Source organism: Tetrao urogallus (genome assembly GCF_951394365.1).
Source record: "Tetrao urogallus genome assembly, chromosome: 19".
Classification (NCBI taxonomy): Eukaryota; Metazoa; Chordata; class Aves; order Galliformes; family Phasianidae; genus Tetrao; species Tetrao urogallus.
Window position 1 is genome coordinate 653,127 of NC_136832.1, and position 24,486 is coordinate 677,612.

At 48.1% G+C, this 24,486-nt stretch overlaps 1 protein-coding gene across 1 annotated transcript in view; it reads left to right on the top strand.

Moving 5' to 3' along the window:
* Nucleotides 1-24,486, top strand: part of ZNF618 (zinc finger protein 618) — a gene marked incomplete at both ends in the record, with an annotated part of 135,564 nt that overhangs the window by 64,383 nt on the left and 46,695 nt on the right. Inside the window, 3 exons of the mRNA XM_079544887.1 lie at nucleotides 13,059-13,315; nucleotides 16,696-16,791; nucleotides 19,332-19,409. Of these exons, the coding sequence (XP_079401013.1) occupies nucleotides 13,059-13,315; nucleotides 16,696-16,791; nucleotides 19,332-19,409 (431 nt within the window). The remainder of the gene's footprint in view (nucleotides 1-13,058; nucleotides 13,316-16,695; nucleotides 16,792-19,331; nucleotides 19,410-24,486) is intronic.

The window sequence follows — 24,486 nt, forward strand, 5'->3', positions numbered from 1 at the left end:
CCCTGCCTCAGTGTGAGGGCATCATCTTGTCCTATCGCTGTTACCTGGGAGCAGAGGCTGACCCCACCTCACACAGCCTCCTCTCAGCAGTAGCAGAGCACTGCCATCTCCCCTGAGCTCCCCTTCCCCACGCTGACCCATCCCAGCTCCCTCAGCCGCTCCCCATCACACCTGTGCTCCAGACCCCTCACAGCTCCATGCCCATCTCTGGACACGCTGCAGGGCCTCCGTGTCTGCAGTGCAGTGAGGGCCCAGCACCGAGCACAGCACTGAGCTGCGGCCCCACCAGTGCCGTACAGAGGGACGATGCCCTCCTGCTCCTGCTGGCTGCACTGCTGCTGACACAAGGCAGGCTGCCGTGGGCCTTCTTGGCCACCTGGGCACACTGCTGCTCACCTGCTGCCGCTGTCAGCTCACACCCACAGAGCCTTTTCCTCCGTGCAGCTTGCCAGCCGCTCTGCCCCTGCACTTCGTGAGCCATGCTGGCTGAGCCTGATCCCCTGGTTGGTGACAGGGAAGAAGGTGATGGCAGGGATGGCAGGGAGGTGCCATCACAGGGTGGGGTGAACCATGGAGCACCCAAAGCACATTTGTGGGTCACATCGTTGCCTATGGCAGATGATAAGCAACAGAAAACAGCAGTGAGTTTGTCTGCTGTGGGCAACGCTTGCATGGTGCCAGGCTTCGCCCCGACCTGGTGCCACCTCCACCTGCTGTCACTGCCTGGCTATGGGCACCTCTGGGGCACCCAGTGGATAGGGCTCCATGGGGTGGATTTTGGCAGTGCAAGCACCCTTCTTATGCAGAGGAAAATTGAGGTTTTCCCAGTTTTGGGAGGCTCATTAGAGAGAACCACTGGTGCTTGCACTCAGGATGGCTTGAACAAAGCGCTGGAAGGAAAACCACTTCAGCATCTTCCTACTGAACAAAAGATGGTCACAAAAAGCAAAATAGCAAAATCTGTTCAAATTTAATGGAAAGCTCTGCCAGTGGCTGAATGTTGAAATTTGGTTTTGATGGCATCAAACCGTTAGGGCTGGCAATACAAGGTGGTTGTTTTTCAAAGTTGTTCCTGCTTAAATGTGTCTCATTAATTGCAAGCTATCATGTAAGCTTTTAACTGTTAAGTTATATCAGGAAGATGTGTAAGCAAAATAAGGTTTCCAGGGCATCTTTACCCTTTCCTTCTGTTGGTATTTTTTTACTAGCTGTTCAGTAGCTCCATCTTAATGTGGTGACCACAGTATTGGGTTGCTCCTATTTTTATTTATTTATCACAGCGAATTGATTTTATTCTGTTTCAAGTAAATGTTAAAAGCTCTGAAGGCACAGGATTTTTCTGATCTTATCACCTCTGCAGCTCTGATCGGGCCCGGCTGCTGCCTTTGAAATAACATTGGTTCAGCATGCAGCTGTTTTCAGCTGAGAATTGGTGGTGGCAGAAGGAACTGTGTTTCCTACCTTATTAAATGGTGTGTGGATCCTGTACCTCACTGTGTGCTTATTAATGGGATATTGTGAAAAACAAGGAGAATTATTAGGAGCATAGAAAAAAATTCTTCTTTTAAGGGAGTGAAAGGAGACATGACTGTTTGCATTGGAGAAGATGACAACTAAAAGACAACATGACAAAGCTTCCCGCTCCGGAGAAGGTAGATCACAGACCACCTCCTTTTGCAAGCAAAGAGTCAGTCAACAAAATTAAAAGGTGGGAAATTGAAAGCCAGTAACAAGAAAGGTTGTTTTTTTTTTTTTGCTTGTGTGATGGGCAACTGGAGCTGTGGGAGCATAGAGCCAAAAGCTGAGCAGAGGGGCTCAGAAGGAACCCAACTGGACGATGCCGTCTGTATGTGGTGTGGACTCTATTGGAGCAGGGCCGTTTCCTGAGACTCAGGTATCCCTCTGCTGTCTCTGGAAAGTTCCCGGAGCCTTGAAGCCCCATCTGTACGAGGTGGAGCAGTTTGAGCCCCGTGTGCCATCACTGGGGCTCCCAGGAAGGCAGGCAACGTGGAGCAGTACTGGGGAGGCAGACCTGGGGGTAATTGCTGGGAATCTCTGTCACACCAGTGTGAAACAAACTACTTACCAGTAATTAATGTCAGCGTTCAGATGGTGGGCTCTGGGTCTTGACAAGAAATAATTGAAAAACTAAATGTGCAATTATGTCTGACAAGCAGCGCGTGCTTTTCTTGCTCACCAGAGCCTTGTGTAGTCATGTGTTAGACACGTTTTATATAATTATTGCTGTTTATATGGTGGGTGTCAGAGGAAGGAAGAATTTTAGTTTCACGTCCTCTGTTGGCTATTTATTTTAAAGTCATTAGATTTGTTTTCAGACTTAACTACACTTAATGTGTGAGACTCCTGCTGAATAAATCAGACCCTGGTATTGGAATTGCATCTGTTTGCGGAGGGAATGGAGCCAACTGGAAGCTCAGCCCCCATCTGCACAAGGGCTGTCACCAGCCAGGAGCCCGCTAGCAGAGCAGATGTAGCTGTGCTCCATGCCCAAAGCAGGGGTGAATCCCAGAGCTGCTGGGGCTGCGAGCTGGCTGTGAGGGTATGGATGGTCTTGACTTTACTGCGCTGTTATGGGGGTTGCAGAGAGAATGGGAGCTTTCTTGGAGGCGGAGTTCCCAGCAGCCCCTCAGGCTGGGGCATGGGCATCTCCAGCTCTCATACAGCACAGTTTTCCTCTGTGCACCAGCCCAGGCCGTGGTGCTCAGGACGTCTGGCAGTTTTGTCTTTAGCGACATGGTGCTGTCAGGAGAGGCTGTATTTTGGTAGACCAAGACAGCTGGGAAAATGATGTATGCAGCTTTGTCTGCCGTACCCGGATTTCAGCAGTTCTTTCATTCATGATATCTCTTCAAAAAAAGATCTAATTTCAATAAGGTGAGTGAAGAAAAAACTATTTCAGTAACAAATTTCCAACTGGAGGAGAACATACCCAGAAATGGTCGCATATACTTTGCTCCTCAGTTGCTCCTTTGCCTGAATGGTGGCATCTTTCCTCCTTCCCTTTGCTCGTTCTGTACTTTGCAGGCACATCATCCTTAGTGGCTGTGTTACCCTCAGCCTCTCGCAAAGGGATGCGTGTGAGTGTTTCTGAGAAGGAAAGCTGTTTAAACGGTTTCCCTTTTATTTAAAAGACCACCTGGGAGATTTTCAGCCCCAGAGCATGAAGAGCTTAAGACACCCTACATTAGAAAGAGAGAGGAGTATTAATAATTAGGCAGGGTATTTAATAGCCTTGGTGCTCTCAGAAGGATTCTCACCAGCCATCTTCAGGAAGGAACAAACAGAGCAACAAACAAAGCAGCTAGCTGATAGAAGAGGAGCAAACAGTTCAATTCTGTGCCGAGATGTGGACAAAAACCGTGAGAAACCCGTGAAGGTTTCCTTGAAACCCAAAAGGAGGTCGGAGTGCTGTAGATGCGCATGTGAAGGGAGAGGCGGCAGCACACAGATGCATCCCAGCTCCTGGGGGACCAACTTATTTTCTGTCACACTGCTAAGCGTCAGAGCCCAGGAGAGCTTCTGGAGACGTGAGGTGGAGCGGGGCTTCCTTCTGTGAAGCACTGAGCAGAACTAACAATAATGCCTTCAGCAAAGCAGGGTTACCAGGACTTGGTTTTCCTTCGGCCATCCGCTCTCCTGGGCAGATCGCGGCTGTCCTGCTGTGGCCTGCAGTCTGCTATTTGAACACGCGCCCATCTCCAGCAGCAGGACATCTGCCGCCTCATCTTAGCCGCTCTCCAGCTGAGGAGTTCTCCCAGTCCTGAGGTCCTGCTGCTGTTCTCCCCCGTGTGCTGGTTGTGTCCCGCTCCTCACACTGTGCCAGTGCTGCCTGTGGCTTCGTGGCTGGCGCTGGGGTGGGCTGCACCGTGCCGGGACCTCTGGGGCTTTGCAGGCCTCAGTCGTTTCTGAGCAAGCAACACAGAGCTCTTTCAGTGAATAAATCCTTTACTCTGTTTTTCCCTGAATTTCTTTGTCTCTGTTGACATTACCCTGCTGAAAATTTAAAGAAGCTGGCAGCTATTCTATTATCATCTTAAATTTAGTTTTTAACCTGCATCATTTGTATGTCACACTTCTTATCAGACTGAATTCTTTTGCTTTTGGCGAGCGCTGAGCGTTTGTTTTTTGTTGGATAAGCCATCTTTTCTTTAATTTGGTTCGACTTTCCTCTTCAAACCACCCTCATGATACTCCTAATAAGGACTTAAGGGAATTTGTTTTGCTAATAGCTGAGGAATTCTTTCCGACTCTTCGCTGTTGTCTTGGTTTGTGTTTTAATGTTTATTTTCTAGCGGAGAGGCAGCCTGGTTTGGTCCCATCATTTACCTGTTCTGAAGGATTCGGAGCTATTGAGCATCCCTTGAGGAATGAAAACACAATTAAATTCCTCTTACACTGACTGAAGCAGTTAGTTGTCAGGAAAGGCTGTGTGTTTTAGAAGACTGGGATAGCTGGAAGAATTAAGGATGCTGCTTAGTTTGTTTGTTTTCCCCAAATTTGAGCACTTGTTTCATTCATGGCATTACCTCTTCAAAGAATGTTTTGGTTTACTTTTGTCTTGAGACCCACACAACTGGAAAGTAATTGATAGAGCATGCTGAGGACGCTCTGAGCAGAGGAACAGTCACATTCCTGGTCAGAATTTCTTCTTCCTTTTTTTTTTTTTTTTTTTTTTGCATAGGGAGATTACTGCTAAATGCAGGCAGTCAGTTAGATGATGGTGAGGGCTGGCACTGCGATCACTGTGTGATCTCAGGCTGTGGTGGTGCAGCACATCCAGTTAGAAGTCACAGAATCATAGAGATGTTTGCATTGGAAGGGACTCTCGAAGGTTCTTGTAATCCAGCTGCCTGCAGTGAATGCAGGGGCACCCACAGCTCCATCAGGTGCTCGGAGTGCCATCCAGCCTGACCTTGGGTGTCTCTTCAGTTGCTTCTTCCATGAGATTTTGCGGTTAGATGGGCCTTGGTCTCCATGCCCCTCACACCACACTCTGTGTTGTTAATCACTTCTGCGGTTTTCAGAGCTGGCTGCCCTTGGAAGCAGGCAGTCATCCTACCTGATGCATCTTTCTCGAGCCTTCTAAATGAATGAACTCCACAATAATGATGATATTTATTGAGCAACTAACCCAGTGGCACTGTGTGACCAGGGCTTGGGTTTTGGATGTGCACCAGCAGCTGCTGCCACTGTGTGCGTTGCTTTGTCTCACTGTGCTTCAATGTTCGTGTGGGTTCGCAGACACTCGTGGAAAGAGCCAGGATGTTTTTGACTCAAGAGACAGCAGAAGAGGTTGTTTGCTGTTGTGAAGGGGAGATTGCCAGTAAAACGATCTCTTTTCCAGCAAACCAAGCAGTGTGTGGCTCAAAGATCAGAGGCAGTGATGCATGCTGGATGCACCATCTTTGCCTTGGAAGCTGCTGGTACATAAGAGGCACTCGGCAATGTGGCTTTTGCTCCTGAGCCTCACACATGGAAACCAGGACAGCCTCCATGTGGAAGAGGCACTGGGTCAATCTGCAGCAGTGGGTTTGGTGGAGGAATGGCCTGAGCTGTGCCTCAGGACACCGGCTGGGCAAGTAGAGAGAGCATGCAGAGCTGAAGCAGGAAGCATGGAGATGAGAAGCAGTGTTCATCTCTAACACTGAGAAAAACAATTCCTGCCTACCTGTTCTTTCACATGACTTTTTGCCCAGTAACACCTGTGGCAGAGATGGCCCTGATGGAGGACATCATTTTGACCCTGCTTTCTGACCTGCTCCACTCCTCTGCAGCAAACAAGAACTGAGGAGGGGTAGGAAGGCCACCAAAAAACCATTCATCAATCAAGCAGATTTTATGCTTATATTATTCTATTTCTACTTTAATCATTTCCATGTAAACTCAGAGTTCATTTCCATCTGTTCTATCCATTCCACTTCCCTTAGCTGCAGTCATGGCTCTTTGAAAACCATGGTAGACATCTGTAAATTGAGCCCCATTTTTTCAACTGTCTGTTTTTGCTTCCTTTCTTTTTGGGCAGCTGAGGCCTTTCCGTCTGGTATGACATCAGCCAGCTGCCCGTTGGTTTTGAGAAGGCACGTTGTAGTGTTCCATTGGTGACACTGTCCTGGTAGGCCTTGCAAAGCTTGGCCCTGCAAGGATTCACTGCATGATCCTGATTACTGTGCTCTTCTCAATCTCTTTGTTCCTGCAGACCAGAAGAGCAAACCAAGGACTGAGCAATAGCGTTTTAGGAGTGTAAAAGGGGACGCGGCGTGCTTGGCCGTGGGGAAGTTGTGTTGCCATCACTACTGTCAGGGCATTAGCGGTGTGTCTGTGCTTCTTCCAGCTTGAATGGAGTCCAGAAGAAATTGTGGATGCTCCATGTTTGCTGCTGGGGAGGAAGAGCTTTCTTTGTAGATGTTGACTCAGAGCATGTCCTCCTCCACATTTACTTCCTTTTCCTCTCCTTTGGAGAGAAAATACACAGGAGCTGACGTTGAAGACTGATTCTCCGTTGATCTCACTTTGCTCCTCCCCAAAAGCTCAGCAGGATGTGTGCTATAAAAATAGCCTCATTAGAAGCCATCTGAGTACATACACAATCACAGATCACTCAGAAGGGAGCACTGAGCATGCATGTTGCTGTTGCTGTCTTCAGAGAATTACATGACAAATTATTCCTAGCTGGAAGAAATGTCCTTTTGTAATTGGGTTTTTTTCCCTCATTCTTTCATAAGGGAGGAGTGTATGTTTTTTAAGTAGCTTTTAGTCACTTTCATTATTTATGAGAATGCTACTCCAGATCAGAAAAAGCAAACTGCAAATGTGAGTCTCTTCTGGCTGCAGCAGCTGACGGTTCCCATTTGCTTTCAGTCATTGCCGGTTCTGCTTATCACAGCCAGAAAGAAATGCTCTTCAAAGATAAAAACAGCACCATATTGCAGCTCTGTGATGTGCACCTCTTTCCCCTCTTTTCCTTCATGGGCAGAAAGCTGGCTGGAAGGGGATTCACTGGTTTCATTGATAGAGTTACAGTGCAGAGGAGACTTGCAAGCAGTCACCCATTTCCTTGGTTCTCCCCTGTGGAAGAGCATTGCTCATGAGGCATTGTTGCCTATTTCCTTGCTGCATCGTCTGGCTGGCTGAAGCTTTAGGCCTTCAGGAGCTCTTGTAGCTCCATCTAAATGATTCCAGGAAGCTGTACCTGCCCATACCTGTCCAGCTCCCCATGCTTCATCAAGCCTACTTAAATCTCTTCTGCCTTCACATGCTTGTGTTTGACATGAAAGTGGCTGTATCGTCATCAGAAGATGAAAGTCTGATGATCAAAGCAGGCAGCAGTGTGGAAATGAGCATTGTGAGATGGTGGAGCTAGTGATACAGTAATTGGCTGCGTGACCTACTTAGGCAGAGGAGTGACACATACACATATCATGTTTGTTTGTCTCTTTAATGTTTAAAATCTATAAGGCATGTTCTGGAAAGTGAAACAGTAGCTCGCAGGTAGGAGCAACCAAGCTTGCCATTGAGTGATGGTGTGAGCATCTTCTGCCTCCTCTCCTCAACAAGCAAAAGCCTCTTGGATCTCTAAGACAACGTGCCATGTTAAATGCAGGTTGGACTTGCAGAGGTAATTGCAGCCAATCCCTGGAAGGCAACACTTGAACACTGTAGAATTGCATTGCTTCACCCTCAAGAAGGAATGGCGTGAGCTCAGGGAGTGCATTCCAAACCATCACAAGGATGAGGTGCAAATCCCCAGGGCTGGGATCTGTCTCATCCTTCTCCCTCAGGCTCTGATCTGTCACTGGTACCTGTGTTACCTAGCAGTGCCCTTCGAGAACTCAGTAGATGGGGCTGATGTCAGTATTGGCCCAGTGTGAGCTCAGTCCTCGTGTCACAGTGCTTGCAGTCGTCACATCGTGGATCATGTTGAAAAGTACTTTTATTGCCAGGATGTAACGTTGATTCTTGACTTCACTGAAGGCCAGGCAGCATGTTCTGTGTTACTGTGAATCTCAAGGAGATTTTCTGGAGAAGTATATTGTAGACCTGCTGCTGCTTTGTCTCTGACTGAAGGCTCTCTGAAAGGGGAGGTGAAAATCAGCACAGCACACAGCTGGTGCAGCATCATGGACTTGCAAAGGATCTAACATGCTAGGACCAAAGAAGTGTGGAGAAATGATGGCTTACTGGATCACTTGTCTTGAGCTCCTCACAGACCCTGGAGTATTCCCCTCTCCATCCTATCTGAGGTTTTCCAGTGTTGTAATTTCACTTTCTCTGCCCACTTGCTGTGATCTGTCGGTACTGTTCTCCCCAAGGAAGCTTGAAACTCAGCTATCCCACATTGTTCGTTCCTTCAGCACTGCTCACTTCTGGGCTCTGGAGATGATTGTATTCAGTTGTGAATGTCATAGCTTCAGCAAATTGGTGGCTGAGCTTCAGACCAAGGAGCCTGGCCTGACCCTAATTTTGCTGTACACACTGGCTGGATTTCATGTGTGACCAGAAGAAAGAGTCCTCCGCAGGTGGTGCTCTGTTTGCTAGTAGAACCATCTTCCACCATTGCTGCCCTCCTCATCTGTCTCCAAAGCTGCATGGGAGATGCAATGGAGGCACTGGGTGAACCAGTCTGACCAGTGGTTTCAGTTCTGTGCTGTAGGGTGGTTGGATGAAGTAGGACCATGGACATGCTGAGCTGTTAGGCACAGTTCTTTGGCATTGCTAGCAAGTCACCCCATTGTGCAAGTCAAGATCTTGTAGCCTTCAGACAAATTCTCTGCAGTCTGTACACCAGTCCTTCAGAGGCTGTAAGAAGAGATGAAGGTACTGTCTGTGTACCTGTGGGACTACTGGAGAAAAGAGGACTGGGACTGTGTTGCTCCAGTTCCATGTATGTGAAGGTATTCTTCAAACCATGTTGTTCCTCTGAACGCTCAACTGGAGCGATCTGCAGTTGAAGCTCTTCCATCTTCATCAAAACAGCGCTGGCACCTCTTAAAGTTAGCGCTGATCATTTATTCCCTTTTCACCTCAGCCCTCGGGTGCTTTCCCTGGGACGTGAGTGGGATATGGCTCTGCACAGATCTCCCTGATGGTTCCAGGTGATGCAGGGGTGCTCAGTAGAGTGCTCTGGTGCTGCAGGTTTGCTTCCCTCACACCTGGGTACATCTGTCATCTCTTCTGGAAAGCATCAGAAGACACAGAGGATCATAGTTGCGAAAGTCCAGTGGTGCTGTGTGTTTTTCATTTTGTTTTTGAGAGGACCTGCAGACTCTTTTCCAGGTTTCTGTGCTATGAAATCCTACAGATGACAGTTGCAAAAACTTTTGAGGTACATTGTACACTGAGTACCTGCTCAGGTTTCTAACTTGTGGGGCAGTGGTAGAGCAGCAGTATTGCTTTTAATTAATACTTGCAGAGTTAAGTCACAGATGGGAGCAGCCAGCCCAGCTGGGAAGTTAACTTTCTTGGCAGAGGTGGATATGGAGAGTCAGTGTGTGTGAGGTGCAGAGTTTCTAAGAACCCATCAGACTGATCCTGCAGCTTCATGCCAACAAAATGGGCTGAGGCACGCAGCCCAGTGCAGGGATGGATGGAGCACCCAGCGCTGGGACTGGCCAGGTGTGGGAGCTCTGGGTTTGAAACCTTTGAGAGATCTGTTCTGCCTGAGCACATCCTTTGGAAAATGGTTGTTCTGGTAGACCACCACCCGTGCTAATATTTTATGCCTCATTTCAGCTGGTTCCAGCTTCCAGCTATGAGCTCTTACTCTTCTGTGCCAAATTAAGGAAAGACAGCGTTTTCTCCCCGTGAAGATGATAATATGCTGCAATCAAATAATGTCTCAGCCTTCCTTTTGGCATGGAAAACAGCTTCAAATTCTTCAGTCTCATGAAGTTACAAAGAATTTTTTCCCACTCTTGGACCATGTCATTGCCTTTCTTTAGAATTCTCTCCAGCTTTGCTAATCACTTAAAAACGATGCTCTCAGCCTTGCACCGGGGCAGGCTTTGTGGCTTTGCACAGAGAGAAAATGACCTCCATATGCAATCCCATTGCTCTCATGCACACGTATCCCAAAATCTCACTGCTCCTTTGGTCAGAGCACAGCCCTGTGGCTGCAGTGGCCTGGTGAGTGGGAGATGAGCGCAGTGACTGATGCACCACGTTGTTGTGCGCATTGGGCCACACTGCAGCTGCTCAGAGTGACTGGGATGATTGGTTTTGGTCCCTTTCACAGTCTTGCTTTCTGACTCCACCTCTCCTTGGGTCACCTGTACGTTTTAGCAGCAGTGATGTCAGATTTAACTCCAGAGCATGAATAAATCTGCCCTAAATCAGCCACTTAGGAAGCCCTCCAGAAATACCTCTGCTCAGTACATGTTGAGGGCAGCATTTTACCTTACTACACTTGGCTCGTTTGTGTCTCTGGGCCGTGTACTGATTTATGGCTGGATATTGCAAAGCCAGGCGTTGTCAGAAGCTCTCTCTTATTCCTGTCGATCTTCTGCTCAGAAAGCTGTATGCATAACCTCGGTGCTGGCTGTGCAGGCTCTTACTTCCACGTCACTGGGGTCCTGCATTGATTTTTGTGTTGCTCTGTGCAGGACTGGCCTGTACAAGTTGTGCCATCACACTGAGCTGTTTTGCCCTCAATGGAGGTGAAAAGCCAGCTTTTACAGACTGCTTTTCTGCTTAACAGTGAGAACTGTATTGCTTCGGTTTTGGTCTTCCTCCCCTGCCCCCAGGGGGAGGATGGTTCTCCCCAGGACCTACAGCTTTTGCTGCCTTTTTCAGTGTTTTGCATTTCACACCTTTGCTGTGTGATTGATTTACAATTGATCCTACCCTCTGTACTCACTCCTGGCTGCTGCCTTTGCCGCATCTCTGGAGCAGGCGCTCGACTGCATTGCTGTCAGCTGAGATTGATGGACCTTTTTGGACATCCAATAATATTACCATAAAGAACTTCCAATTTTCAACCACATTTTCTCTGTCTTAATTCATCTTTCTCGCTTGTGAAAGCCCTGGATGATTTTGGGAGTATGGAGGGAAACGTGTGAGGAGGATGGGAATGATTGCGAAGGCAGGTCAAGGCTGATTCGCTCTGTTTAGGGGCTATTAATTGCACATTCCATTCTGTAATGAGAATGAGGGGATGAATAATAAAATATCTGGTGATACGATGTGATTGACCCATTTTGAGATAGCAGCTACATGTCCATGTAGGAGGTTGTGCAGTAATTATTGCAGAAGATTGTTCTCTTCCTTCATCTGCTCTCTCATCTCAGCCTCCCAGCCTTACCCACTGAGCACCTTCTCCTCCACTTGCAGCGTTTGGATTTGTCTTCCAGCTCCGTCACCAGAATCTAAAAGTATTGCAAGAGTTGACTTCCTGTGATGTTCCAAGCGATGGGATTTTCCTTCTTGTTCATTATTGTGTGATACAATAACTCTCATCCTGAAGTTCATCCTATTTTTCACTTAGTTTTGTCTGTTGCTTCTACTTATAACTTTTCCTGTCAGCTGTTCTGGTTGTTTATGACTTTAAGTAATGTCACAGGCTCTTTAAAATCTCCAGTTTGTACAGTCTAAGCTCTTGTTACGTATTTACTTCATCTGATTTTGTACAACTGAACCAGCAATTATTTTATCATTGCATTGTGTGTTGGAATTTATTAATAAACAGTCTTGAAAACAGGAAGCCCAGAACAAGTGGTGTGATGGTGCACTTGGAAACGGAGCTGCACCTGGTCCTTGTCTGCTGTACTTACTGTCTTTTGCCACCACAGCACTTTTCTTGGTAAATCGAATCTGCTGATGTTATCCCACAGCTTTGGGGTGCATTGGTTTCTGCCTTCTCTTGCAGCGAGTTAAGAGTTTATTTATGTACTTTAGGTTGGATATCAGGAGGAAGTTTTTCACACAGAGTGGTGAGGCACTGGAACAGGTTGCCCAAGGAGGCTGTGGATGCCCCATCCCTGCAGGCATTCAAGGCCAGGCTGGATGTGGCTCTGGGCAGCCTGGGCTGCTGGTTGGTGACCTGCACACAGCAGGGGGTTGAAATGAGATGATCATTGTGCTCCTTTGCAACCCAGGCCACTCTATGATTCTATGATACTTTGTTTAGATTCTTTTCTCCCATGAGTTTCTGGTTCTCTATTTCCAAGATAACAACACACACAGTTTCCTTCATCTGCTCCTAAAGAATGGACCCTTGCTTTCCTCACCCATCTTTCCTGGCCCACCACACCTTCTCTGCTATCTCTGATGCTTGCATCTGCCCATAACTTAGTCTCCCTGGAAGCTGTTACCATAATACATACGTATCCTCTTCAGTCATCACTGTGTGTTAAGCACAGCCATATGAGAACCATAAGGTGAGGGTCAGGTTGCTTTGAAGGGCTAAAAGAGAGTCTGCAAGACTAGGTTACTCCATGGAGGAATGCATGAAGGCAGAGTGAGCTCCGAATTAAAAATGTTGGGGACATTCAGCATTTCCTCTGCATGAGTGGGCTGCTCCTGGCACAGCACTGGGAGTTGGGACTGCCCATGTTGACCTGCCTGGTCCAGTTCTGTGCTCCTGTTCAGTGATTCACACAGAATCACAAAACGGCCAGGGTTGGAAGGGGCCTCAAGGATCACAAAGCTCCAACCCCCTGCCACAGGCAGGGCCACCAACCTCCACATTTCATAACAGCCCAGGCTGCCCAGGGCCCCATCCAACCTGGCCTTGAACACCTCCAGGGATGGACGGGGCATCACAGCCTCTCTGGGCAGCTGTTCCAGCACCTCACCACTCTCTCTGTACAGAGAGATTCAGGCTGTTTTCAACTGCTGCTGTTGTTTGTGTTGTTTAAGGTTATTTTCAGTATTGGCAGGTGGTTTTATTACTTTTGTCTAGTTAAATTTTTATTATTTACCCAATGTGACAGTCACTTTAAAGAAACTGCATTAAGCAGAAGTACCTTTTATTAAGTTCTAGTTGTTAGAAGTGAGTGCTTGAAAATTAGAACTCATTTTTTCCCTGTTTTCCCCCTATTCAGGGAGTGTTTGAAGAGGAGCCCACGGAGCCCAAAAGCAGAGGGCTCCGATTCGGTGACATCTCAGTCCTCACCCAGTGAAGAGGCTGGAATGATGACTGAGGTGAAGGTGAAAACAGAGGTACCAGATGACTACATCGAAGAGGTGATCTGGCAGGATGACACCAAAGATTCCAAGAAGAACATAAAAGATGGGCCGGGAGATGTGCCAGCCGAGATCTGCGTGGTGATCGGAGGGGTCCGCAACCAGCAGACGCTCGGTAAGCTGCGGGTCCATGCGTCCCATCCCTCAGTGCCCTGAGCCCTGGTGTGGGGGCAGGAAAGGTGTCTGGAGAGCTGCTCCGGGAGGCTTGGCTCTGCTGGATGCGCTGGAGCCAAGGGGTGCTGCAGTTCCTGGCTCAGAATGGTTGACTTTATTTAAATTATTGCTTTCTTTTTGTGTCTGATCACCACTAAGGACTCAGCCATGATAAGGATCACTGTAAGAAAGATAATGGTGTCATTTGATGTGTTAAATCACTTGTCCATCAGTTGAATAAAATTCCTGGTGAAGCCAGGGTTGCTGCCAGGTATGTTGGTCACAGGTGAGGAGGAAAGCAGGAGAGGAAGTTGGAATATTTTGAGGAGAGTTGCCCTGAGGCAACAAATGCTTCCTGTAAATAATAAGATTTAGATTAAAAACAGTTTCTGCAGTTTGCTGTTTATTTGTTTGCTTCTCTTGTAACCTTGTGGGAATGATTTCAGCTGTTAGCTGGCTGTGGTGCACCACTTCCAAAACAGTAAAGCAGAACTTCCTGCCCTCACCCCACCTATGGCTGTGATGAGAAGAATCCTTTTCTTCTCCCTGTGATCATCACACTGTCCTCTCCCACTGCACTGGGAATGTCTGGAGTCCTGGAAGAGGCTCTGCTCCTGCTGAAAGGTTTCTTCCTCTGGCTGTGATGTAGAGCAGGTCCCAGCCATTGAGAGCAGAGGCAGCTGCTGATACAAAGAAGAGGGAGGTCGGACCAGGTTTCCTTCAAGGGAGGAAGCTGACTTGAGCTGCCTGGTGTTGCTGTTGTGGTTGGTTTGTCTTGCAGAGGGAGGGAAAAGAGGCATTGATGGTAGATTTTCTCCTGGTTATGCAGGATCAGCCTTTAAGGAAGGCCTAAGAAGCCTGAAATCGGCTCCAACTTAGAAGTCTTCTAATGTGGAGGGAACACTCTGTGTACTTTCAGGTCTTTTTGTGCCCTCACAGCTCTTGAGAAGCTGAAGCCTGATGGGCCACCCTGAAGCACAGGAGTGTTCCCAGCGCCCCAGGCCACTGAGCAGAGGCAGCAGGAACTTCTCTCCCAGCTGCATGGAGCTGGGTGTCTGTCACACCTTGTCCCCACTCTGCTGGCTGGGCTCTGCAGGTGGTATCCTCAGAGGATGTGGTTTTCAGCTGAGGTTGTACAAAGCAGGGAGTGGGTTTTTGCTGTTGGCTAGTCTGGATGCACACAGCACACCCCAACTGATGGTGATGGGGATGGGCTGGGGATGATTTCCCTCTCCATGGGGTGAGGGATGGGGGGTTATTTATTGGTTAGCAAGTGGTGGTTGAAAGCCCAGAAAGTAAACTGGAGAGCTGCTCTTTGGAAGTGCTTCTTGAAATGAAGCGTGTGTGTGTGAAATGAAGTATTTGTTATTTTATAGCCTCACGCTGGGCTTCTTTAAAGGCAACTCGGTCCTGAGGCCATTGGCAGTCAGCAGCCAATCCCTTTGTGCAAGGAGCATCCTAAGTGCCCCCATTCATCCAGCCCTTCACATAATTCTCGTCTGTTGGGGAGGTGACTGAATAACTTCTCTGTTTGGCCACCAAATACTTGTGCTCTGTGTTGACCAACCCTGGTGCCCAGATACCAGTTCCTTCAGGTTTCTTGGAGCTGGCTCCCAGTCAATTCTTCTGGTCCTCTCCATCCCCCAAAGAAACCGCAGACAGGCACTATTTCCATGGCCACTGACATCTGTGGAGCTCACAGGAGAAATGTCCCGTGCCTGCTGCTTTGCTGGTGATTTTGGCTGCTGCTCACGGGCAGCCTACGATCACAGAGAGCTGAGGATGCTGGGGTTCCCCGCTGCCAAGCAAAGGCTCTGCATGCTCACTGATCCTTGCAGGAGATATTCTCCTGCAGTAGTTGTTGTGATGTGATCTGGTAGTCCTGGGTCGAAATCACTTCAGCTGTGGAGAAGGGCAGCACTTTGGTAGGATTGTCCACCCTTTCATCGGGGAAACTGAGAGTTCAGGTGTTGAAAATGGTTATTTTCGATAGAAATTCTTGGCGTAGGATGAAGCAGAGAGTCAGAGCCCCTCCATCCTCTGGAAGTGCCCCCCAGGCCTTGTCCTCATGGTGCTGTGAGGACAGGCAGCTGAGCACAAGTGGCTTTGGGTGACAGACAGCAGCTTCCCTGGGGGCTCAGTGCTGGGGCTGCACTGTGTCATGCTCTGCAGGGTTTGTGCCTTTGTTTTGAGCTGCACATCTCCTATAGGCTTCTGCTGTCTTCATGGTTTTGTCTGCTCCTACCAGGAGTTTATAAGGGAGATTCCCAGCTCAGCTGCTGCTGCTCTCTTGCAGTGTTCTGATCAACTGAGGCCTCATGCATCCATCTCCTGCCTGGCTGCAGGGTCCCGTGTCTCTCCCTGAGTTCTGCACTACTCCAGTCTCTGTTCCAAGGTTTGCGGTGGCTGCACAAGAGGTTCACAGCCTGGCTGAAGGCGCAGTGCTGATGTTTGTGCTTTTGGATTGCTTGCTTTTCGTCTGCTTTTCCACAGAAATCTCACAAGCTCCAGGAGTTCCCCCTTGGGGCACCCCAAGCAAAGGAAGCCAGCTGGGCCCTCTGCTCCCCATGCCAGGCCGTGGCCCTGTGCCTCCACGTTTCTGCTCCCAGCCCAGTCAGCAGCCCTGCTGCTCCCTTCCTGTCATGCTCTTCATAGCTCCACGTGTTGACCTCGGCCAGGGCCACTCAAATAGCTGCAGCACATCAGCATTTGGCAGGGCAGGGCTGGGAGGGCAGGGAGGCTGAGAAGTTCACCTCAGAGCCATCTAAATTACAGGGGAAAATTAAGAGGTATTGGTGTTTCAAATCAAGAGAAGGGGTGGGCTGCTGGCCGGGTGTTGGGTCACTGTGTGACACTGGGGATACCTGAGCATTGGTGTTTTGGAGGGCTGTTTGGAGTTACCTGTGAGATGATGAGGAGAAGCTTTATACAAGGCTGTTGAAGCTCTCAGCATGGTCCCTGCTTTACAAGAAGTATTTTGGAGAGGATTTTTCAAGTAACACATAAAATCAGAAGCGCTTCTGAGACAGAGTAAAGAGTCAATCCTTCTGCTTTGGGAGTGTCAATCTAACATACATGTGCTTGATTTGTGCCATGACACTGATCTCTCACGTGTTGAGCTGCTCAGGGCATGTAATTCCTGAGCACTTTGGATTCTCCCTGGTTAAACCCACAAAATAGTGCTGCAAAAACTTAACCTCTGTGCAGCCTCTGACAGTTTGTTACTAAGCCACAGGGACAGATGGGTCTCGGAAATTTTTGATAGGCATCAGCCACCCTTATCCTTTGGAAGTGATCCACTTTAAGGGCTCCTTTCTGATTTATTTTTTCTGCACAATTTAGATGGAAAAGCAGTGGAACGTGGCTCTCCCGTTGGATATACACGAAATCGATATTCAGGGACCTGGATTTTTGACCATGCATTGAGATACACGTCTGGTATGTGATGGAAGGGTGTGAAAGTCTAATCAGGGAGCAAGAGAAGGCTCTGAACGCACCGGGTGTGTGCCCAAATTCCAGCTGCAAGGCTCAGCAGGAGCCTGGCCAAGCTGAATGCACCAACTAACCCAAATCTTTCCCCATCTCCACTCCTGCAAACAGCTTTAACCTGCATGACGCATCCCAAGGCTGGCAGAGCCCACTACAAACAGTGACTGCAGAGGCAGCGTCAAAGGCAACACAGGCATGTTCTCTGTAAGACCTTACCAAGTGATGCCTTTTCCTTTGCTTTACCTTCCCTTCACTCTAACATGTTATCGTGGCAAATCATCCCTCCTTTCTCTCGTTCTGGGACCTGTGCCTCTGCCCCCGCCTGGGTGGCTGCTGGATTTTCTCCCTGTCCCCACGTGGGTCATCCTGCTGCGCCATCTGCATGCAGGACGTGGGGAGAGGTCCTCTGGAGGAGCTGACTGCAGCTTCCCCCACACTGCACGTGAGACCTGGGTAGTTTTGGGGGGATGATATGTGGCTGTGGGACATGCTGGGCCACCTCCTGTCCTTACTTCCCAGGCAGAGTGCATTTTGGTTTGTGTCAGGGAGGGAGAGCACTGCAGTCACTTGTATGGGGGTATATTTTCTTGAAGAACCTCTGCAGAAGCAAATGCATGTATGTGCTGTAGACTATCTGCAGAGGAAGGGAGGAATGCAAGAAACGCAGGGAAAAAAGGTCAGCCTAGAGCCCCTCACTGCTTTTTATTTTCTTTTTTTTTTTCCCAGTGCTCTGTATGTGCAAAGTGCTGCTTTAGGGGTGCAGGTGGGCGTCAGTCTCATTTTGCTGTTGGTACAGCTGAACCTCAGCTATGGTGCAGAGTTCAGGATTGGTAGGGCCTAAGTGAGAGGAGCGTGCTCATCTTGTGGCTGCGCTTTCTTTGGGGCTCCAGCTGGAAGAGTTTGCAGAAGAGAACTGTGAAGGTTGGTGATTAACATCATCAGTCCTCAAGCATGGAAGATAGGTCTGGCAGATGCTGTTGACTTGCTGATATCCTGGATTTCACTCAGGAAAACCCTTGCAGAGTGACCACTGTTGATGACTGGCGATGACACAATCCAGGTGTATTTGTATGCATGAAACGCAGCTGGCTGTGATAACTAGGAGGCTGTGGAGCAGTTGAGACATGGTGAGCTGGCTGCAGGAGGGGTGTGGTAGAATATTTTGTCAGATGTGTGCTCCTGTGTATCAGACTGTAGCCAGTTGCCTGTTTGAGCATCACTCCTCGTAAGTTCTAAGGACAGTCTGAAGTGATGCTGGCATGCTGGACAGGGAATTCTGTGCTCTCTGAGTTGGAAGGAGGGTTGTTTTCTTCCCAAGCTGTAAGCAACGGGACATGGGAAAAAAAGAATGTGAGCGTAGTGTGTTCAGAAAACACTCTTGATTTAGTTCCTTTGTCTCGAGTGGCACTGGTAAGTACTGCTGTGAGATGGTGCTTGGGAGCGTTTGTTTGCATGTGGGTGTGAATCTGTGGCTCGTCTCTGAGTTTTGCTGTTTCCCATGGTCAGGAAAAGGCTGTTCTGAGGTTGCATGCGTGTCCATGGAAGGAAGCTGTGCTCATACTGAGTGGCAGCTCAGCCCTGCTTTGTCCCACCGCCCCTTGCAGGAGGTGCTGCCCTTGCTCTGTGGGTCAGGACATGCAGGATCAGTTTCTCGCCCACTGATGGACAGCTGACAAATGCAACACATTTTGCAAGTGAGGGCTTGAAAGGCTGATTTATAACCTGTTTGCCAAGAAAGGTTGAATTGTCTTAAATGATAAATCTGAGGAAATTTGTGTCTGCCTGTCTGATAAACAGAAGAGGCTGAATTCATCGCGTGATTTCATCATTACAAATGATTCTCCCAGCTCTGTTCCTCTGGTTTCATTTCAAATGACCGTTTGCAGATGTGTGTTTTCTGGAATTAGATACACAAATTGAGAAGAGAGACTGTTGTGGTCATGTGATTTTCCTTAAAAAGGTCAGAAGTTCTATTTGTATCTATTCGGTTTCCTCTGGGTGGATATTTACCAAATCTCCATGGGTTTCCTGAGAAATTTGTGCATTGTACATTTCTTGAGAAATTTTGAAAACTGCTTGCCTGAAGATAACACACTGCCTTCTTTTTTCAGTCGGAAAGCTCTTTTTCCCATATACTGGGAACTTACTGAAAAGTAATTCAAGGTTATTTCTGTCCATAGGAAATATTAGTCATTATTATAAAATTATAAGTCGTGCTATTTTGAGAGAGGTCCTTTCATGTTAGCAAATTTATAAAGTTGTACTGAAAATGTGAGTTCGGGGTAATATGCCATGGAATCTTAAATAAGGCTGAAAAAAGCATCGAGTCTGGGATAGTGATTTCCTGCACTTATCTCTGTGAACCTTCCAAAAATGACTTTGCTGCAAACTGCATTCTTTTGTCCCTGGTTTATGGATAAGTAAATTGTGAGGCTTTTTTTCCTGATCTAATGTGGTGACGTATACATTTCTGTCTTGTTTTTTTTCAGGGTCTTATGAGTGTGGAATATGTGGGAAGAAATACAAGTATTACAACTGTTTCCAGACCCATGTGCGAGCGCATAGAGGTATCTCTCTCCTGCTCAAATATTTGGGAATCCTGGGGTAACATTTAGGCTTAGAGAGTGTCTCTGAGTAGGCCTTGAAGGTTGCTCTTTGCTTCTCTGTTGGGTGGCCTGTGCACAGGCTGAGCTTGGTGACTGGCTGAACGCTGCAGCTTTACGCTCCAGCAGTGAAATTGTGATCAGCTGCTGTGCTGGGAGCACTGGGGTAGCCACAGCATTTACTGCATGGGGCTCTCTGGGGCAGTGCTGTGTGCTGGCAGAGCTGCAGATCACAAGGCTCTCCCATGAGACAAACTCCCACGCCAGCCCCAGGGGTGGGCATCTGCCTGAGGTGTTCTGGTCCATCCCTGCAATGCATGAATGGAGGACAGTGACAGTCCAAAGCAAACTTCAGGCCTTCAGGATGTTCATATAGGCTCAGAAGGTTGCTTTTCTTTATAAAAGAGGATTACACGTGGTAAAACACATGACGTGCTGATTCAATTGCTGTTTCTGGATGCCCATAGCACAGGTTGCTAAGTTGGGTATCTCGCTTTGTTAGGCAATGGTGATGCCCCTGTGTTTTCATGTACACATCAAAATGATGCTTGAAATCACCCCCGTGCTCTTGCTGAGGTCCAAATGTGTTGTTTGCATGAAATGTCTTATGCTCAGTCAGAAGGGATTTTTATTTTATTTAAATTCTCTGTAAGCCTGGCCAATCTCAAGTTATTTAATTACAGAGGTGGGAAAGTCTTGCTTGACTGTTTCATAGGCACTTGCAGCTACATCGGTGTTTTTACATCAGTGAAAAGTGGAACTTCTCAGTGTTTGTATTTTCTTTCACCCGAGTTGAGCAGTGTGTGTGTGTGTCAGATCTGTAGAAGCGTCTGTTGTCACTAGCAATATCGATGCATTTGGTCTTCCATTAAACGATTGACTGGAATGTCTGGAGGAGTGCAAGGGGATCTCCCAGTGAAAACTGAAAATCCAGGAATGATGAATGCTAAGTATTACTTTCGGTGTGTTTAAACTCTCAGAAGTCAGTAACTGTACAGCTGAAAAGCAAACATGCACCCATGACTTGTCAGTGTTCCATCACATAATGCATCCTTCAATTGCTTGGTTGTGTAGTCCTTGTGTGCTGTTTAACACCGTAGAGCTTCTTCTCTGTCCTTAGATACATGCAGAATTGTTTTTTAACTCTGGTTTTTCTTTCTGAATACCAAGAAAATTCCTAGAAGTCCTTTAAATACTGCTGCAAAGGAGCTCAGCAGCTGAAGAAAAAAATCCATAAAATAATAGTGCGCAGCAACTGTCCCACATAGCATGGGAGAAGATCAGGTTTGATACCATCTAAGGAACCTGAATGTGCAGAAGTCTGTGTGAGCCAATGGGATGCATCCTAGGGTCCTGAGGGAACTGCTGGATGAATTGCTATGGCATCTCCATCACCTTTGAAAAGTCATGGCAGTCAGGTGAAGCCCCCAGTGAATGGAAAAGGAGAACCAGAACCCCCATTTTTAAAAGGGTAAGGAGGAGGACAAAGGGGACTGCAGGCTGGTCAGCCTCACCTCTGTGCCCTGTAAGAGGAGCAGATCCTCCTGGAAAGCATACTAATGCACGTGGAAAACAGGGAGGTTAATGGAGACATCTAACATAGCCTCACTAAGGGCACGTCGTTTTGCCTGACAGAGGTGGTGGCATTCTGTGACGCAGTGACAGCAGTGGTGGACAAGGAAAGTGTAACTGGCATCATCTGCTTGGACTCACCCAAACCTTTGATACGGTCCCACACACACATCTAAACTGGAGAGATGTGGATTTGATGGATGGACTACTCGATGGATGAGGAATTGGGTTGCCAGAGAGATCAGGACAGGTGGAGAAGAGGGCCTGTGCAAACCACGTGAAGTTCAACAAGTTGAGGTGCAAGCCCTGCAGCCCCAGACATCAGCACAGGCTGGGCAGTGGCTGGGTTAGACAGCTGCCCTGCAGAGAAGGGCTCGGGGTTTCCGATGAATGAAAAGCTGAATGTGAGCCAGCAATGTGTGCTTGCAGCTAAGAAAGCCAGCTGTGTGCTGGATGGCATCAAAAGCAGCGCGGGCAGCAGGGCGAGGGAGGAGAGGGTCCCCTCTGCTCTGCTCTCATGTGATCTCACATGCAGTGCTGCATTCAGCTCTGTGGCCCCCAGCACAACAAGGATGTGGACATGCTGAGGCAGAGGACTCTGCGAAGATGCTCAGAGGTCTGGAGCACTCTGTGGAGACAGGCTGAGGGCTGACTGAGACTAGAGAAGAGAATCTCACCTCATTGCAGCCTTCCAGTACTTACATGGAGCTACAGGAAGGATGGGAGGGACTCTGCCAGGGCTTGTAGTGATAGGACAAAGGGCAGCAGTTTCGTACTAAAGAGAGTACATTTAGATAAGATGTTGGGAGGAAATTCTTTCCTCAGAGGGCGGTGAGGCCCCAGCACTGTGCCCAGAGCTGTGGGTGCCCATCCCTGGAGGTGCCCCAGGCCATAGATGGGCCCTGGGCAGCCTGAGCTGAGGGGCAGCCAGCCCATGGCAGGGGTGGGGATGGGGGCTGTGAGGGCCCTTCTATCCTGTGAGTCTGTTATTCTGTGATGTATTCATACAGAGGACTTCACTGTTGTTCCGCAGCACTGCAGTAATTTTGCAATAACAATTGCAATATTTAGATTTGAGGCAAGAATTGCTTTTATTTCACTTCTTTCCACCAAGTACCGTGGGGTCCTTACTTCAACAGGAGTTTGTAGGAGCTGTATTGCTGTGAGGTCACCTCCTGTTGTGTGGTTCAATTTATTTGGATTTATATGTTTATTTATATTGATTGTGAAATTAGGCTATGCATCATATGGTCTGGGTGCATCAACATGCACTCATCAAATTGATATCCATAGATTTCTCATGAACTCAGAGAAGACATCATTTTGCTTTCAAAGTCTTTTTAATGTGTAGCTATAGAAGATGGAAATTTTCAAAATTTTCTATGTGGAAATTCATTTGTAATTTTCATGTCAGCAATGGAGAAGCACAAGTTGTATTTCTGAAACTTATAAAGTGTTGTTTTATGCTGCTGTAAATTGATGCATGCAGCAGTAACATTTAAAGTGCATTTAAATTGCCCTAAAACAATGAAAATCAAAATGAGATATTTATTCTTGTACACCAGTCAACAAGAAATCAAATTGAAAGCTTGATGCAACTCTGCAAATGTGATTCTTCCAGAAGCAGAGCCCGAGCTGGCTGGTAAAGCACTGCAGCAGTGTACCTGAATGCAGAGAAACAACACACCACTGAACGTGCACATAATGTGTACTGGGGAAAAAAAAGAGGCATATGTAGAGCAAGGCCCTGTGTCCTCTTACCCAGTGAGAATCAGACACTGAGCTGTACTAGCAACAATGCTGGAAATAGCAGAAGACTGCAGGACTTTTGGTGAAAGATGCATATCTAAGGTTTTATATGGCTTGTATTGACCACCATAACAAACATGAGATAACCTGGTTGATCATACACTGAGGGTACTGTGTTTCACTCTGCGTGTTCTCCCTGTGAATCTGCAGTCCATGTCTTGGATGAAGCCCTGAAGCACTGGCAGGGCAGCTCTCTGGGTCTGCTTGTCCCCAAGGCACTGCAGGTTGAGCTCCGTTTGCCACTTACCTGCAGTTAGCAGCTGCCAGAAGGTTCCTTCCATCATTTCTTCTTGGCTGGATGAGGAAGGACCAAGAGCAGGACCTGGCATTCCCTCTATGTCTGATACTTGCTGTGAGCATCACTGCAGCCACCCATCAGTTACCTGAGGGTATGATGACAGGTCAGCTCACCAGCCCCGTGTCAGAGTAGCTGGAGTTTCTCTTCCTCTCCTCAGCTGCTTTCTTTCAGGGTTTTTTGGTTCCTCTAGCAAAGTACCTCCTTTAGGTATACCTGTTACCTCTTGAAAAGCTTTGCTGCTTTTTGCTTTCGTGCGCTGTTCCTGTGTCGCTGACTGGACTTGGGGAGCTGTGGGTTGCTCCTGCAGATGGGCAGAGATGGTGATCAATGGCTGCTTCTTGTCATGGGAGAGGGGAGAGGTACCTGATCAGTACAATTATTTTGGGGCAGAACAAATGAAAAAGCATTCCAATAGCCAGTCCTCAGTCAGTGGCACAAATTCTGTCCCCAGGAGGGGAAACGTGAAGGTTGCACATTGCCCCTGCTTTGCACTGGGATATTTCTGAGCTCGGTTGGGCACTGCCTGCTGTCCCGGTAGCAGCTGTAGCAGGGGAGCTGGGGGCTTGTGGCTGCTGCAGGCCTGAGGTCTTTCGCCCTTTCCCTTCTTGTCCTGACCCGTCAGCTCCTTGCTTTGCAAGACCCGGATTTCATGCCTCCTTTGAGCTCAGTTCCACATTCAGACTGTCACTCTGGTGACAACTCTAAAGAGCAGAAATCATGTTCTTCATTATAGCAGTCGTTTTCAAGAGAAATTGCCTGGATTTTTTTGTATGTGCACCTGAGTCTCCGTGGCAGAGAAGCTATGCTGGAGGTGACTTCCTTTCCTCAGGCTGATTTGGTTTTTGTTGTTTGTGTTCAGGAACGGGTGGTTTCTTGTTGGATAAGTGGCATTCTCTTGTTCATTGAGCATTCCCTGTGGTGCTCAGCGTAGCTGGAGGAACTCAGCCACTTCACAGTGCCCAGGGTGGGGAGAACTCTTGCTGGGGAAGCACTGGCTTGCTGGGGTGAGCTCCCACTCTGCTTTGCTCTCAAAGCCCAGTTGCAGGTGTTGGAACCCCCCGTAAAGCTTTCTGCCGAGTCAGAAATGTAGGTAAGAAGCATCCTCACAGTTGGGCTACCTAGAAAGAGATGAAAAGCCTGTGTTCCTTATCCCATGCCTCCCCAAAACTGAAAAACAAACCCAACAAGTTGCGTTCTTGAGCTGAATGGCTCCTTTGTGAGCTGCTCTGCTCCTCTCCTGCTGCAGAGCTGGAGCTGCAGATTCTGCCTGTGCTGGTAGGAACCATCCAGGGCAAACACTGCGGCTTCGCCTACGGGAAGGCCGGCCTTAGACATGTACAGTGCTTTCTGTTGAGCTGCGTG